The 14897-nt window shown below is 41.3% G+C and overlaps 1 protein-coding gene across 2 annotated transcripts in view; it reads right to left on the minus strand.

The window, feature by feature from the left end:
* The window catches only part of ece2a (endothelin converting enzyme 2a), a 107985-nt gene that overhangs the window by 49879 nt on the left and 43209 nt on the right, over positions 1–14897 (minus strand). For both annotated transcript variants that reach the window (XM_061731103.1, XM_061731104.1), the window contains exon 3: positions 10527–10810. In XM_061731103.1, the coding sequence (XP_061587087.1) occupies positions 10527–10810 (284 nt within the window). The remainder of the gene's footprint in view (positions 1–10526; positions 10811–14897) is intronic.

Below are 14897 nucleotides of genomic sequence, written 5' to 3' on the forward strand. Positions count from 1 at the left end.
CAATTATTATATTATTATATATTATTATATTATTAACTGGACTACTGTGGAATGAGTAAAACTGTATTGTTGAAGTGCCTTGAAATGACAGTTGTGATGATTTGGCACTATATAAATAAAGCTGAATTGTTAGCTAATTGTTATCATCATTATTGTTGTTAGTATATTATATTATTATTATTATTATTATTATTATTATTATTATAGGAATCGGATGAATGAATGGTATGCCTGGGTCTGGGGCCCTCCATTGTCGGGCCTGCGCGGGTGTCGCCCTGTTGGGGGGGTTCCCTCTCTCCGGGCCCGTCTCCGGTCCCCCCCGCTGCCTCTGCGGCGGGGCGCCCCTCTGGTCTTGGAGGGCCACTTTCGTGGGGGTGGGTGCACCTGCCCGCGTCGGCGGCCGGGGGCAGCTCTGTCTCTCTGGGCAGGCCAGCCCCTCGGCAGGTGGGGGTCGTTGGCCTGGAGGGTGAGGGCCTCGCTGGCAGTGGGTTTCCTCCCGCCCTCTTCTCCCCTCTGTGGGGTTGCTGGTGGCCTGGGTTCCGGGTTCTTCCTTGTCGGCCTCTGGTTTCGCGGGTGGCAGGGTTACGCCCCCCCTCCCCCACTATAAATACACTTCAGGTGGAGCTTTGATAGGACTATTACACACACACACACACACACACACACACACACACACACACACACACACACACACACACACACACACACACACACACACACACACACACACACACACACACACACACACACATACAGCCACTCAGACATACACACGGAACATACAAACACATAGCCACACATACACACACACACAGACATATACATACACACACATACATATACACATACACACACACACATAGCCAAACAGACATATACATACACGCACACACACACACATAGACATACACATTGGCTTGTTCACCTGCATGCTTGCTCTGTAGTTTTTGGGGTTAGTTAGTCGCAGTAGCTTAGCTCAGATTGTGATTGGATCTCGAGATTTGGGTCGATTGCTGCTCGTGTTTTGGTCGGTTCCGTGTCGATTTCGTGTTTCGTTTGTGGTTTTTTGGTGCAGATTTCCAGTGCTCGACGTGTGCCTCCATGTGTTCTTGCTTCCTGGTTTAGCAACCTTATGTTACTAATGACCGAAGTAGTCTGACAGGATCAAGACAGCTCTGAGTTTCAAACAAGTACGCCTGTTGATAATCAGTGCTTTACAATTTACCAATGATACAGGCCCAGCGTGTTTCTTGGAGGTACAGACAGACCACACATAAACTTGATTACCTGCTCAGGTATGAAATGATAGACTTTTTTTTTTTAAACTTTATCTAGGTTCTAGAAAGCATTTTATAATGCATCTCTCCTCCAATTTATGCATAGGCTACGATGCCTTGTTACTGCCTTGTTCCTCTCTCTCATCCTGTTTTCTGGCTTAGCTTTCCACCTGCCTATTTTTTTCTTTAGAAATGTACTACTATTGCGATGTCCTGTACTGCAGGACTTTTCGTTTGTTCTTTTAAGAAACTCTGAGAAGGAAGGCTACAGCTTATTTATTTATACTTTGCATCTGCTTTGCCAGTGCCCTCACAAGAATGTTCCCCTGTGCCTTTTTTTCCCGGCAGGTATCTTGGCTTCTTGGTAATGGAGCAGGTGAAAACTCGGCACAGCAGAAGCCAGGAACAACTAATCAATGTCATTGATGTCTGTGCATTCGGTCAGCACAGGGTGAAGTCTCTTCTCCATGATGGGTTTAAAGGTGTACTTTCTTCATCAAGTATGTATCGTATTCATATATATATATATATATATAATATATATATACACACATATACATACATACACACACACACACACACACACACACATACACTATATATATCCACAGTTGACATATATATATATATGTGGCAGAGTGGAGGAGCTGCAGCCACTCAGGCTGACGGGACACAGGTGTGGCCCGTCAACCTCTCCACCCTGCCAGCCTTATAAGGGGAACTGAGAAGCTGCTGAGGTGGCTGATGCTGTGGGAGAAGGTGCTGGAGCACGTGTGTTGGTGTCTCTGGTGTATGCTGTAATAAAAGGGTTCTGCACAAAACTCTGTGTCCTCTCAATCCTGTCGGTCGGGCCCCCGTAGCACTAGCCTTGCTACACTGGCGCCCAACGTGGGGCCCGACGGGATGGAGAAGGGAGGGACGGAGCAGGCCCTGGAGGCGCTCGCCCATGCGATGGCGGACCTGGCAGCCGTGCTTCAGAGCCAGGGGGAGCGGCAGCTCGCGGCGCTAGAAGCGCTGGTGGCCGCGGAGCGACCAACCCCTGCGCCACGCCTGAGGGTCACCGCAGCAGCGCGGGAGGAGCTGGCGGCGCCGCAGCTGAGAGGCCGGGAGGCAGAAGCTGCGGGCCGTCAAGCGACGGCTCCCGAGGCGGAGGGACCCCCGGAGCGGCCCACCCCGGCGCCACGCCTGAGGTTCGCCGCGGTAGAGCTGGCGGCACAGCAGCCCACAGGCCGGGAGGCAGAGGCTGGCTCGGCCGGACGGACCGCGGCGCGAGTTTGGCGTTGGGGGTGTGTGGCAGAGTGGAGGAGCTGCAGCCACTCAGGCTGACGGGACACAGGTGTGGCCCGTCAACCTCCAATGCTGTAATAAAGGGGTTCTGCACAAAACTCTGTGTCCTCTCAATCCTGTCGGTCGGGCCCCCGTAGCACTAGCCTTGCTACAATATATATATACACACACACATATAGCATGTACCGGTAGGTACTATTGGGTCATGTGTGTATATATATGTATACACTAGTTAAACGTGGATGGCACTGTGAGCTATCTTTGAGAGTGAAACACCCATTGAAAGACCGCATACACGGCATCATTGCAGGTTCATCAGAGGTCGTATTTACCCAGTTTTAAGACCTGGTAGGAATGAAAATTTATATCAAAGTCTTACTATATACAGCCATTGTAGCTTTAGGTCTCTAGATATTTTTCATTACATATAAAATATTTGTAGAAGAAAAAAAACATGTTTCTGATCACTACTCATAATATTGCCTATTGTTAAAAAAATTATGATTTATTGAATAGATGAGGTTGATCCCTAACTTTTTCAACATACAGTTCCAAATAACATTAGCAATACACTTTGCATATAGAGTACTATAGAACAGAAGGCATGTTGCATCATACTGTATATTTGTTGTGAGAACTTTCTTTGTTGGGAGGAATATCATCTTTTGCAAGTATCTGACAAATTTTATGAAATGTATTTCTGGCTCATAAACCATATCTCTGATCATTTTAATGAAAAGTCACAGGACAACCATGCAATCACAATTTATCACCTGGAGATCATGAATTATTGAGGAACATGAGACTAGCAGCTGCTGAAATATTTGAGACTGGAGCAATGACTGACTAGACAGAGTGACTCTGCAGCCGTGCTGCTAGACTGGATTAGACTCAGCCTTAGGTCGCCAGGCAAAACTTTTTGTACATCTGCTGCACACTGTAATGACCGTGCTGCTTAAATTCAGATTATCTATGACATGTATACACACTGCAACCATGCAGAGTTACCAAACGCGTAAACTAGGCCAAATTTTCAATTGCACCTCTGGACCTTGCATAATCTCTTCTTACGCCGTACCAACTCAAAGACAACACTCCTTTGCTAATTCCTTTCAATACACAATACAAAGGAGAGAAGAAAATCTCCAAATACAGTGCAATATTACACGTATCCATTCAAAAAACAGATTTCAATGTATTTATTTCCACTTAAAAAAAATTATAATCTGATGGTAAACTTTTTTTTTTTTTAAAATAAATCCATTATATATTTCTTACCCTTTTAAAACGAGACTTAATTTTAACAACTAGGAATGTTCGCAATTAATGTCCCACTACCTCCGGAGAGACTTTATTTGTATAGTACAGTATGTGCAGGTTAGCAGCACAAATAAACCTATTGTCTAATTATTCTAAATACAGATTGTGTTAATGAGTTAGTAACAGGGCAACGGTGAATATGATTTGACTGTTATTTGCACACCAGTACAGATTAAGCAGAGATACAGTGTATCATCTAAACCAAAAAAGGTTTTTAAAATGGTCAAAATGACCATTTTTAAGAACTCAAGACTAATCGAGAAAAACCCAAAGGACCATGAAACCATGTGAGCAAAAATAACATAACACTCAACAGAGGCTGAAAGATAGGAATATAGAAAAGAACCCCAAACCAAGCAGAACCCTACATCATAACAGAAGGTATTTTCCAAATCCATCAGTACAGGCTGAAAGAGATTATTCACAACTGAAAAGCCATCACGTCAGCTACAGTACTTATCATCCCAGGAGTGAACATCCGAGCACGTTCAGCACCAGGTCAGACTGCTCAGAGAAATGAGCATGTTTCATAAAATGGTGAAAGAAACCAGGTAACATTGTACGTCTCGTTATGTGATCATTGGCTTAATTTTCACAGAGGACAACTGACAGTTAGTGTTTCTTCAGTCACTGATTCATCAACTGCAGAGAGTAACAACATGCATCATTTGGTTTCCTCTAAACTATAAGAACTAAATAAGAAGGTTGAGTTCTTTGTTTGTAAATACATGTAATTAATTCTTCACACAGTTCTGTATTTGCAGTTGACTGAGTTTTTGTTAAATAATGAGTACCATTTCATATATAGATTTTAACCTGATGTATTATCATTATGCTCTGATAAATTGAGAGGTTGTGTTATTTACACTCTTCTATCAGTAAATGAGCAAGTTAATAACTAAATGTGCTTTTCTTTGGATGCTGAAACACAGTAAAGTGACTTAAATACATACATGAGAATAAATAAATAAATAAATAAATAAATAAATGAGAAAACTGGCAGAAGTCCAGCTGGACTCTTGGTAGCTTTGGAACAGTAAAATTCAGTGCATTGCGTCAAGTCATAATCTTGTTGTCATAATCCTATTCCAATTCCACATTATCAACAACATTCTTATAGATTGCTTATTGATAATTGATTAATTATACCCATTACAGTTAACCAGCACTGGTGAGTACAAACTGCTCATTGCTTCGCCAAGTTTGGTAGCATGACAGCTATGGATGAGGTAGTGATAACGGCTAGCCATTGGCTAAGCCGACTGTCAATCAATCATATTAGAAATACATTTATTGCTATATTTTTTTTTTACATAAACTTTTTCTGACGTGGTACAAACAAATTCACCACCTTCAGAGCTGTCATGGATGTGAAACGATTGAGGCCAAAGCACTTTTTGTGAACCAGGCTGTAAATATGTTTATTTCTGCTCTAAAGTTGGACATTTCAACATGAAGGTCGTGGAGATTGACTTGCTTTTGGAGCCAGCCTGTAGCAGGCAGTTGAGGAACTGCAACCAAACTTACTTCTGCGTGAGTTTCAACCCGAAAGTTGGATGGTGGTCGCTTGCTAAACTTTTCTTCAACTCCTCCTCAGTTTTTGAGGCGAGACCAGAAATGCCCAGGTCAGCTAACCCCCTGTTCCACCCCCTCATGGGATGTTTTGCGGTTCTCTGGTCGCTTTTATTGTGCATGTAAAGATAATCAATTTGAGGATTTAATCCTTAATCCAAGAGAAGATTTTTCGCCATCTCATATTCTGGAAAACGCTAAAAACATTCTCAGACATGGAAACAAAATGACATGGCATGTATGACATTTCTGACACGTATTAAATGATACAAAATTTTGACGGATTATATTGCAGCCATGGCATGATTTCCACTTAGTGTTAAAACTGCATTTGACACAAGGAAGGGTTCCCAAACTTTTGAACATACCACACTAACGGCTTGTTTACCACAGTGCATTTAGCATATGTGTGTGTGTGTGTGTGTGTGTGTGTGTGTGTGTGTGTGTGTGTGTGTGTGTGTTATTATTAAGGAACAGCCTTGAAGTCATCTGAAAGAGTTTTATATTAAACTGTGCTGCACTTGTCTGGGTTTCTGCCTCTCCTTTGCTACCTTCCTCCCATCGGTTTCATACTGGCACACAGCTCATTAGCTTTCTGTCAGCCTCAGTTTCTATCTTCCCTGCTCCTGTCTCACTCTCTTTATCCTTTGCTCTCATGCAGTTTCTTCAGCCTCCTCTTCCTCCATTTTCGTGAATTTCTACTTTCCTGTCTGTGATTTTTAACAAAAGATCCTTCAGGAATCCCCTTCTTTATCATCCCTTCCGCTGTCATTCACACCATTTTTCTTGCTTCTAAGCTGTTCTCTCTTTCTTCGTTGCCTTTCTTCTTCTCCTTCATCTCGCTCCATCTGTCCACCTCTTCTACTGTGTGAGAATGTTTTTTGTAAGACAGTAGGCTCTCAACAGACCTCCCACATTCCTGCATTTGTACACAAACAGGAATCGTGACTGCTGCACTCGTGTAAGCCACAATGTAGCTCATAGGACGAAACATCACTCCGCAACTAAAACACACATACATGCAAAGATGCCAGCATTTAGACAAAAGCATAAACAAAATATCAGCACAAATGCCACAGAATCCTGAGCATACTGCCAGAAAAAAAGAAATAAAGATAGAAAAGAGGGGAACATGAGGTGAGAATCAAAGGTGAGAAAAGAAGATGGTGTGAAGGAAAGGAGGTGACGATGAGTTCGAACTCCACTCAGTTACTGTAATGTCTCTTAAACAGAAATGCTTCATGGCTTCAGCTTCACTCCCTTTGAAATGGAGTCAAATCCCCCCATCTGTCCACCAACCAAACTCGGTGATCCTCCTCTAATACCTTCTTCTGTCACAAGAAAACACTCAGGACTCGCTATCCTGAAAAACTTGACCTATATATAGCAGTCCAGGGTAAATGCCCGTGTTGTCTTTATGAGTCAGGCTGATGTCTGGTGCAGCTTGCAGCCTTGATATGTGAGTTCATTTGTTAAGGGGAACAGTTTTTTCAAAACTTTGCAGGTTTTTTTGTTGTTTTTTTTTCAAAGTGCGATAGCGGATTAAAATAATAAATGGGGGAACTACTGTGCTGCACTATTGATGCAGCCACTTTGGTGACTGCACCGTGTTATGTTCCACCCACACCACAGTATGATTTGTGAGACATCACCATGTATTAGCCTGCACGCAAGCGTGCAGAGTAACATCTCTGCAGACTGAAGTAGACTCAGCTGGCACTGGGTGGACTTTGTTTAGAAAGACAGTATTGCAAATTCATCAACAGCTGTTGTTTTTGCACTCCACAACACAAACCTCTACTCCTTTTTTTCATATGACGGGCATCATCCATGTCCTTTTTGCAAGGAATATGCACAAAATAGCACGCTAACTGCAGTTATCTGGTATGAGATTAAAGTACAAATGTAACAATAGCCATCATATCTTGGAGTCGAGCTGAACCCAGTACAATTTAAACTAATTTTATGTACATAATAACATTATTACCTTATTCATCTTTGAGTTTGAGGTGTTATATCATAGCATTATTTCCTGAAAATGTAAAAACATTTACAGCTTTTTACCATTTGGCCGATTGGATCTAATGTAAATCGATATTCAGTAGGTCATGCGAGCCTTAAACAAAAGTCTATAATTACAAACTAAACTTTGAATTGCCAACCACTTACCAGAGCTCCAAATGAGGCAGTGAAAGCTTTGTGAGTAATACTTTCTCATTCTGAAATACTGAACTACCTACTTCAGTTAATAGTGGGGTTCTCTTGTCTTAGTGGGTGGAGGTCGAGCATGGTTAATGGCCGAAACACTGTCATTCCACATTGACATAGTGACGGTTGGTGTTGAAGCCGACAGCTGAGTGCTCTCAGCATCTTGTCAGTCATCTTATGGGCCGTGGAGTGGAAATGTTAAGTGCCTCTATTACTGATTTCACTGTCATAAAGTCATTTACAGATAAACCCATGTGGTAGCAGACCGTTCACATAATAATAGTGTAGGGACTCCAAGTGTCCAAGACAACAGATCTGCGTGGCTGAACCGATTGGCAGCTGGCCTTTTGGTATATACATCTCTGTCAGTGCAGCACAAGTCAAACAATGGTATAACTTCACAGAGGCTGAACTTTCTGTGTCTGAAACAACCAGACACTTTGTGGAGAACAACAGCTGTGTAGGGAACAACTTCCCTCTGTCTTGAGGACATAATAATGAGACACAATAATAACAGTACTTATGAACACATGAGCTTGGCACATATTAGAGTTTCATGAAAGAAATTCCACCCTGTGACCAGAAGATTACGTTTTTATTCAGCTTCTACCAGAATCTTAGTATCTCCTTATTGTTCCTGTAGTTTGTAATGTTATACTCTACATTACCATGATCAAAACTTGGTTATAGGTAGGGTAAGTGATTCTCTTTATATGTGACTTTAAACATCTTTTGTAACATTCAGCGAATATCTCTTCCCTATCTGCTAGTTGTCTATCTCATGAGTACACTGTACTCATGTAACAGAAAAAGAAAAAACCTGAAAAACATAACACACAGTGTTACAGTCCATCACTGGCAGGGTGAGAGTTCGTGCTCATGATGGGGCGTGTTATTTTAGAGGAGCACTGGTGGGAGGGGGAGGAGGAGCTAGTTGTTTTGTCCAAAATATCAACAGACTTGACATCATGCAGAAATCACCCTTCCTAACTTAAAAGTTGATAAAAAAAAAAGCCTCTGGCACATTCTAAAGTTGATAAAACAGTAAACACATCGCTGTAACTGCTTTCCCAAAGGCAAAAATCTAGTGAAGTGTTGTGATGAAGAATTAGGTTTCTTGGATATTTTCTTATGATAAAATGCATTTCATTTAAATGGTTATGTACTTGAACATGATACGGTGATATTGGACTTTTGGTGACAAGATATAGGAAAAGTAAGGAATATAAAAGATACTTTAAGAACCGGGAACGTTTTTTTAAACGTTAACAGGAAAATAACAGTGACAAGTTTAACATAATTGTGGGTAAGGTGGCTCAGTTGATAGAGCATTCGCCCATGAAAATGAAGGTCAGTGGTTTGAGCCCTAGTTCCTCCGGTCCACCGAAGTGTCCTTGGGCAAGACACTGAACCCCCTGTTGCTACCGGTTGTCAGGCCAGCGCTGTTGCATGGCAGCTCCGCCGAAAACCGGTCTGTGAATGGGTGAATGTGTGCAGTGTAAAGCGCTTTGGGGCTGTAGGAGTACAGCTGGGAAGCGCTATACAAGTGTAAGCCATTTACCATAATCTAGATACTCGCATACCTGTTTTAGTGTGTTTTACTGACATTGTGTATCACTACTGTAAGTGGAGTAAATTAGTCTGGGATGATTGGTTTGCTGATGAACCAAGCTTTAGGGTTCAGGTTGATGTTTGCATCATCTTCAACTTTGAACTGATGTTGGTAGTTAGAGAATCGTTTACATCAGTGGTCCCCAACCTTTTCTGTACCGCGGACCGGTTTAATGTCTGACAATATTTTCACGGCCCAATCTAAAGGTGTAGCTGATAAAAACTAAATAAAATGACCGGCATTAAAAACTGTGGTATTTTCGCTATAGTAGTAGTAGTAGTAATAATAATAATAATAATAATAATAATAATAATAATAATAATAATAATAATAATAAAACATCATTTTTGAAGAAATAAACTTAAATAATGGAAATTGTAAATTACCTATAATATCAGTGTTTCTATAAATGTGTTTTTATGTTTGTTTTCTCATTAACGTTATTTAAAGCCAGGCTTTTATTTTATTGTTATATATTAAGTAGACCGATATTTAGTGCTTTTATTTTGAAGGCGTCTCACCGAGACCTCGTAAACATCCGGCGCTTCGGACTTTAATGGTAAAAGTTTAACGGCAGTAGAAAGTGTGTCTGAAAGACTAAACTAGTGTCGGGAATGCTAAAGTGTGTCTAACTGACACAAAAAGCACCTGCTGATGAGGATTTGTGCAAATTTTATACCGTATTTATGTCCAGCTTGAGTTTGATCGCTCATGTATTGTGGTAGCTTTATTACCAACCGAGCGAGCAGCTGCGTCGGTCTGTATTTAAGTTAAACTTATATGAATGTAGAAAGTCTAACTATTTTATTTTATTTTATTTTATTCCTTTATAGCTCTTACGGTGTGTTTGCAGTGTATTTACATCCAAGGAATAAAAACATTGTGAACCATCAGTTTGAGAGTCATCCATCATCAGTCGGGGATTCTACAGAAATTATTTTTTAATGAAAAATTTTTTTTTTTTTTCTCTCTCTGTGCGGCCCGGTACCAAATGACCCACGGCCCGGTACCGGGCCGCGGCCCGGGGGTTGGGGACCACTGGTTTACATGACATGTATACTATTTTACTCTCATGGCATCGTTTTTACGAGCTGCAACATGATTTCAGTTCTTAGTACCGTCTTTTTTGTGACAACATTTATGGTGCTATCAGAGCCAGGAGTGCCAGGGAGAACTTACAACACTTTCCTTAATTAGTCGATCCCCACAAGATGCTAAACTTGATGGTGAAATAAAAGCTTTAACAATACCTCTGTGAGAGCTTGATGAATAAAACAGGCAGTTTCTGGGGAAACCTCCCAAGGTGTCTTCTCCTCCACCATAATGGCATCCAACGTGGCCTTCTCTAGGATGACATTAAATGATGCGTCGGGGAAGGAGAGCTGGCGCACATCCATCTGGTGCCAAGTCATGCCTGAACAGCTGTTGTACCTGGCACTCATGGTATTGATGCACACCGAGGAGTAATCGATGTTGGTGATTGCATGGTATCCGGCTGTGTACATGTCACCGCTCATGCTACTGTTCCCACAACCTGCGGGAGCATAAATAAAATGAGCCATGAGCCATTGCAGGGCGAACTGATGGAGAAAAAAATGTTTTAACAGACAGGAAAAATGACCAAGACTCAATCTCACTTTCAAATGGACAGTTTGTCACTATGAACAAACAAGAATATAGTCACCATGGTAGAAGTCACCTTTCATGAAACTGGACTTCAGTGGGATTGCCTGTTGTGGCTGTTTGGAGAGATATAATGAAAGAGATGTTCTGCCACAATCAGAGCTAGAATCATCCATCCTTCAGGTTCATGTGGAGCTCATATAAATTAGAGGAGTGAAAAGGGAGTGTAGCTTCCAAAATATCAAGGTTTTGTCCTGTATGATGCTACAAGGCCAAGAGGAAACAGCAAGACGACTGACTGTCTGACTGGATAAATAAACAAATAAATAAAAAGTGAAGTGTATTGCAAGTAGAAAGACCAGATGAAAATAACCAACCTAATCCAGCATCTCACCTTTTGGATCAGATGACTCAGATCGTGTAGGGTAGGAGGAGGAGGTGTGGGTGGAGGATAAAAGCAAAGGAAAAGATGGAAAGGAAAGAATAAGAGGACAACTAGTGGGTTATATGTACACTGTTTTAGTAAAATGTCAGATGGTGTGTCCTTCTACTTCTACTTTTATATGCAAATGTGTGTGCATCTGTATTCAAGGATAAGTGTCTGGGGGCGTGTGAGTGTCAGAGGTGGAGCTGTGACTTCTGCCAGCATCCTGGCACCAACACCTCAGTTACAGCCGTGCGCCTGTTGCTTGTTATCACCTTACTGCTTTCACTAATTACCAGCCTGCAATGGCTTCACAATGTGTGAGTGCGTTTACTCTGGTGTCTGAGAATGATTCAGTTTCCAGTCTCACACTGAACAACATGTTAGTAACCTATTTAGATGTGTGTGCGTGTGGAAACCATATGTGTTACAATCATAAGTAGCATTAACTCACAAACACCGACAGCAACACACAGCTGGAGGGGAGAAGATGTGAAAAAGAGAGAAGTAATGACTAATTACAGGGACATGGATAGAGAAAGCCACAGATATGGATTCATTTTGAGATATTTAGATTCTGATGCACTTTTTGCTCTGTAAATCACTGCAACGCATATGATAAAACAACCAAAATGCAATCAAAATTGAGACTATGGGCCCGATTTACTAAGATCCTAAATAAAGAGTACTAAATTGCGTGTGCACTGAAAAAGTTTGCGTATGCTGTTGTTGTGTGTTTTGCGGGTGATCAACTAAGATTGCGTGCGCAATTGATAACAGGTGCAAACCTCAGTATTTAAATGAGGTGTTGCGCGTCTTACGGTTTGCGGCGCAAACTTTGCGCCATGGAGAGTGGATGGAAAGCAGGATATAGTTGCTAGCGCAAAATGAAATTTGACGAGTTGGAGTTATAGAGATATTAGTGGAAGAGGCAAATTGTTGTATTCAGCACCCCTGCCGTGAAAAGCACCCCATTCGTATATTCAATGATAAGTAGACCAAGAAAAAAAACAACACACTGACACTTCAATATATTTATATAAACACACTCACACAAACACATACTTAGGAGTTTATATTATATATATTTACAAATATTGAAGAACAGAACACGGAATGAGAATATCATTTTTGTCAGACGAGGGGGTGCTTTTCACGGCAGGAGTGCTGAATACGGCACAACACCGGGGTATGACAACTGCAGAACCACTTCTTCTTCACAACTTTTTTCTCCATGAAAACACGTGATTTATTTATTATCACAAATAAAAAAATGAATGTGCCTTCTGTGGCAACCTTTTGCTGAATAATACTCGATTTAACATTCAAATAAAATATTTCTCCTTTTGCATGTGAAGATTAGCACCTTCCTTTCGAACGTATTAAATACAGACGCAATGACAATCCACGCAAAAACTTTCAGGCTTGGTAAATCTCATTGCGTGTGGTAAAAGGAGATATTTGCATGTTCCCCTCCCAGTATTTAGCGATTTCTGGCGGGTACGCCCCATATTGATTATTCATCAGGGCAAAAGTACTAAATGGATTGCGTGTGCTATTTTGCGCATTTGAGAGACGCAGTCCTCTTTGCACGCTGTTAGTAGATCAGCTGGCACTTTGGTTTGCGGGTGATGTCAAGTTTGCACACGTTTTTACACACGCAAACCTTTAGTAAATCGGGCCCTATGAGTTTAAATCTAAGTGGCTAAACATAACTACAGCGTATTAAACATTCAGAAATTGCAATTATGAATATAAACACATAAATATTTAAAGAGTTCTTTATAAAGCTTTCCATAATTTTATTGGTGCTGTGTTTGCCTTTGTTTGTCTGTGGGCTTTTAAATTTCTAGTGTGTCCTCAACAGCTCGATCAGGTAAAGAGCAGGTAATAACAGCAGGTGCAATATCTTCCACTTTACCTTCAATAACTCCTGGTTTCCTTCAAAGTTTATTTGGGGTTATTGTCTTTCTCTATTGTTCTGTACTACCCTTTTCCATTACCTGCAGAGTCACATCATTTGCCAAGAGTAAACATCTGGACTAAAAACACTAGCATATTGCTGAACCATTCTCTAGTATATTCTGGACCTTTTTCAACTTCCATAGCAAAATTATGTCGTAATATCACTTGTCTGTTTTTATTAATGCATGAGGCCATTCAACTTTTGATTGACCTTAGATAGATGGTCAATCAAAAGGTTGTTTGCCTTGTCATTGTTTTGCATTTCTTGGTTTCATTCTTACACAGCTCTCTATTGGGGACAGATCTGGACTTCAGGTGGGACATACGCGGCACCTGTATCTACTGCATAACAGCCATGCCTTCAGGATGTGGTGCACCATTTGGTTTTGCATTGTAATTACGTACAAACCATGGACAATACATTGTCTTGATGGCAGCTCCAAGTCTCGTAACACTTAGTTGTGCTCTGCATTAAACCTGCGATCAGAGACGCAGGGATGGGTGTCGATGCTAGCAGTTCATGGATAAAAATGCATAACAAACATGGTCTCACTACAGTTACAGATGATATTCATAAGTAATAAATAATTATCAATAATTCTGAGTCTTGTCTAGTTTTCTTTAAATGTCAGCTTTGTGATCTTTTGTTGTTTTGAGTCCTGTTTTGTGTTTAGTTTTATTTCTATGTTTCATCTTGGAAGAACTTCCTCTGGTGTGTGACTTTGTCTGTTCCCCCCTGAGGCAACCAAGTGCTAACCAGTTTTTTCGTCAACAAATCACCATGTGAAACATATTATTTGACTGCAATCATCTGCCGGCAGCTTTGCAGCTTTTAAAATCCATTGAGGGGGCTGCTAGCCACACTTTACTTTGATTAAGATATGGTGGGCATTTCCATCAGCTTCCCAGGCGGCATGGCAACTTATGGATTATGTGACCTAATGTTTCTTCCATTACTTTCAGTCTACGCACCTACTTTACCATTCAGCTCCATAGAAAAACATTGGAACATCCTGAACTTTTATCTATATTTTGGAGTTCATGCCAAGAAAAAAAAAAAAACAAAGAAACCAAAATGATGTGCCTGCCGTACCTGCAACACCGATTCCAGGTATCCCAAGAAGATGGGCAATGGAGTTGTTTTTATTCCATTTTATAAACCCAAAGGAAACAGAGCTACAACTATGCTTAGGATTAAGCTTCCAACATAATGTCCCAAAGATCAACCAGGATGTCTACATTTGTTCTTAGGGAAACCATTTCACATCCACTGTTTAGTTTCAGGTAAAAATGGGGACCTGGTTGCCAGCCCACGTGAGGGTCTTTCCAGACTCCACACTCCTCTCAAATGCCTGCAGATGCCAGACATTGTTTCCAAAGGGTTCTCCCCACAGACACAGCTATGTGTGTGTGTCCTCGTGTGTGTTTTCTTTTTCCATGCACTTTGACAAAGGTCACATAACACTTCATTCCTGAAGGCTGTTGCAACAGTTAAAGCTGTGAGGCTGTCGTCAAGGACACGACTCGCAATCTGGGTCCGTGGTATGAGCTGGTTACCCCCGCAAACTTCGACATAGATACCAACAAATCTGTGTGTGTTTTAAACAAA

The sequence above is a fragment of the Cololabis saira genome, chromosome 10 (assembly GCF_033807715.1).
Source record: "Cololabis saira isolate AMF1-May2022 chromosome 10, fColSai1.1, whole genome shotgun sequence".
Taxonomy (NCBI): domain Eukaryota; kingdom Metazoa; phylum Chordata; class Actinopteri; order Beloniformes; family Belonidae; genus Cololabis; species Cololabis saira.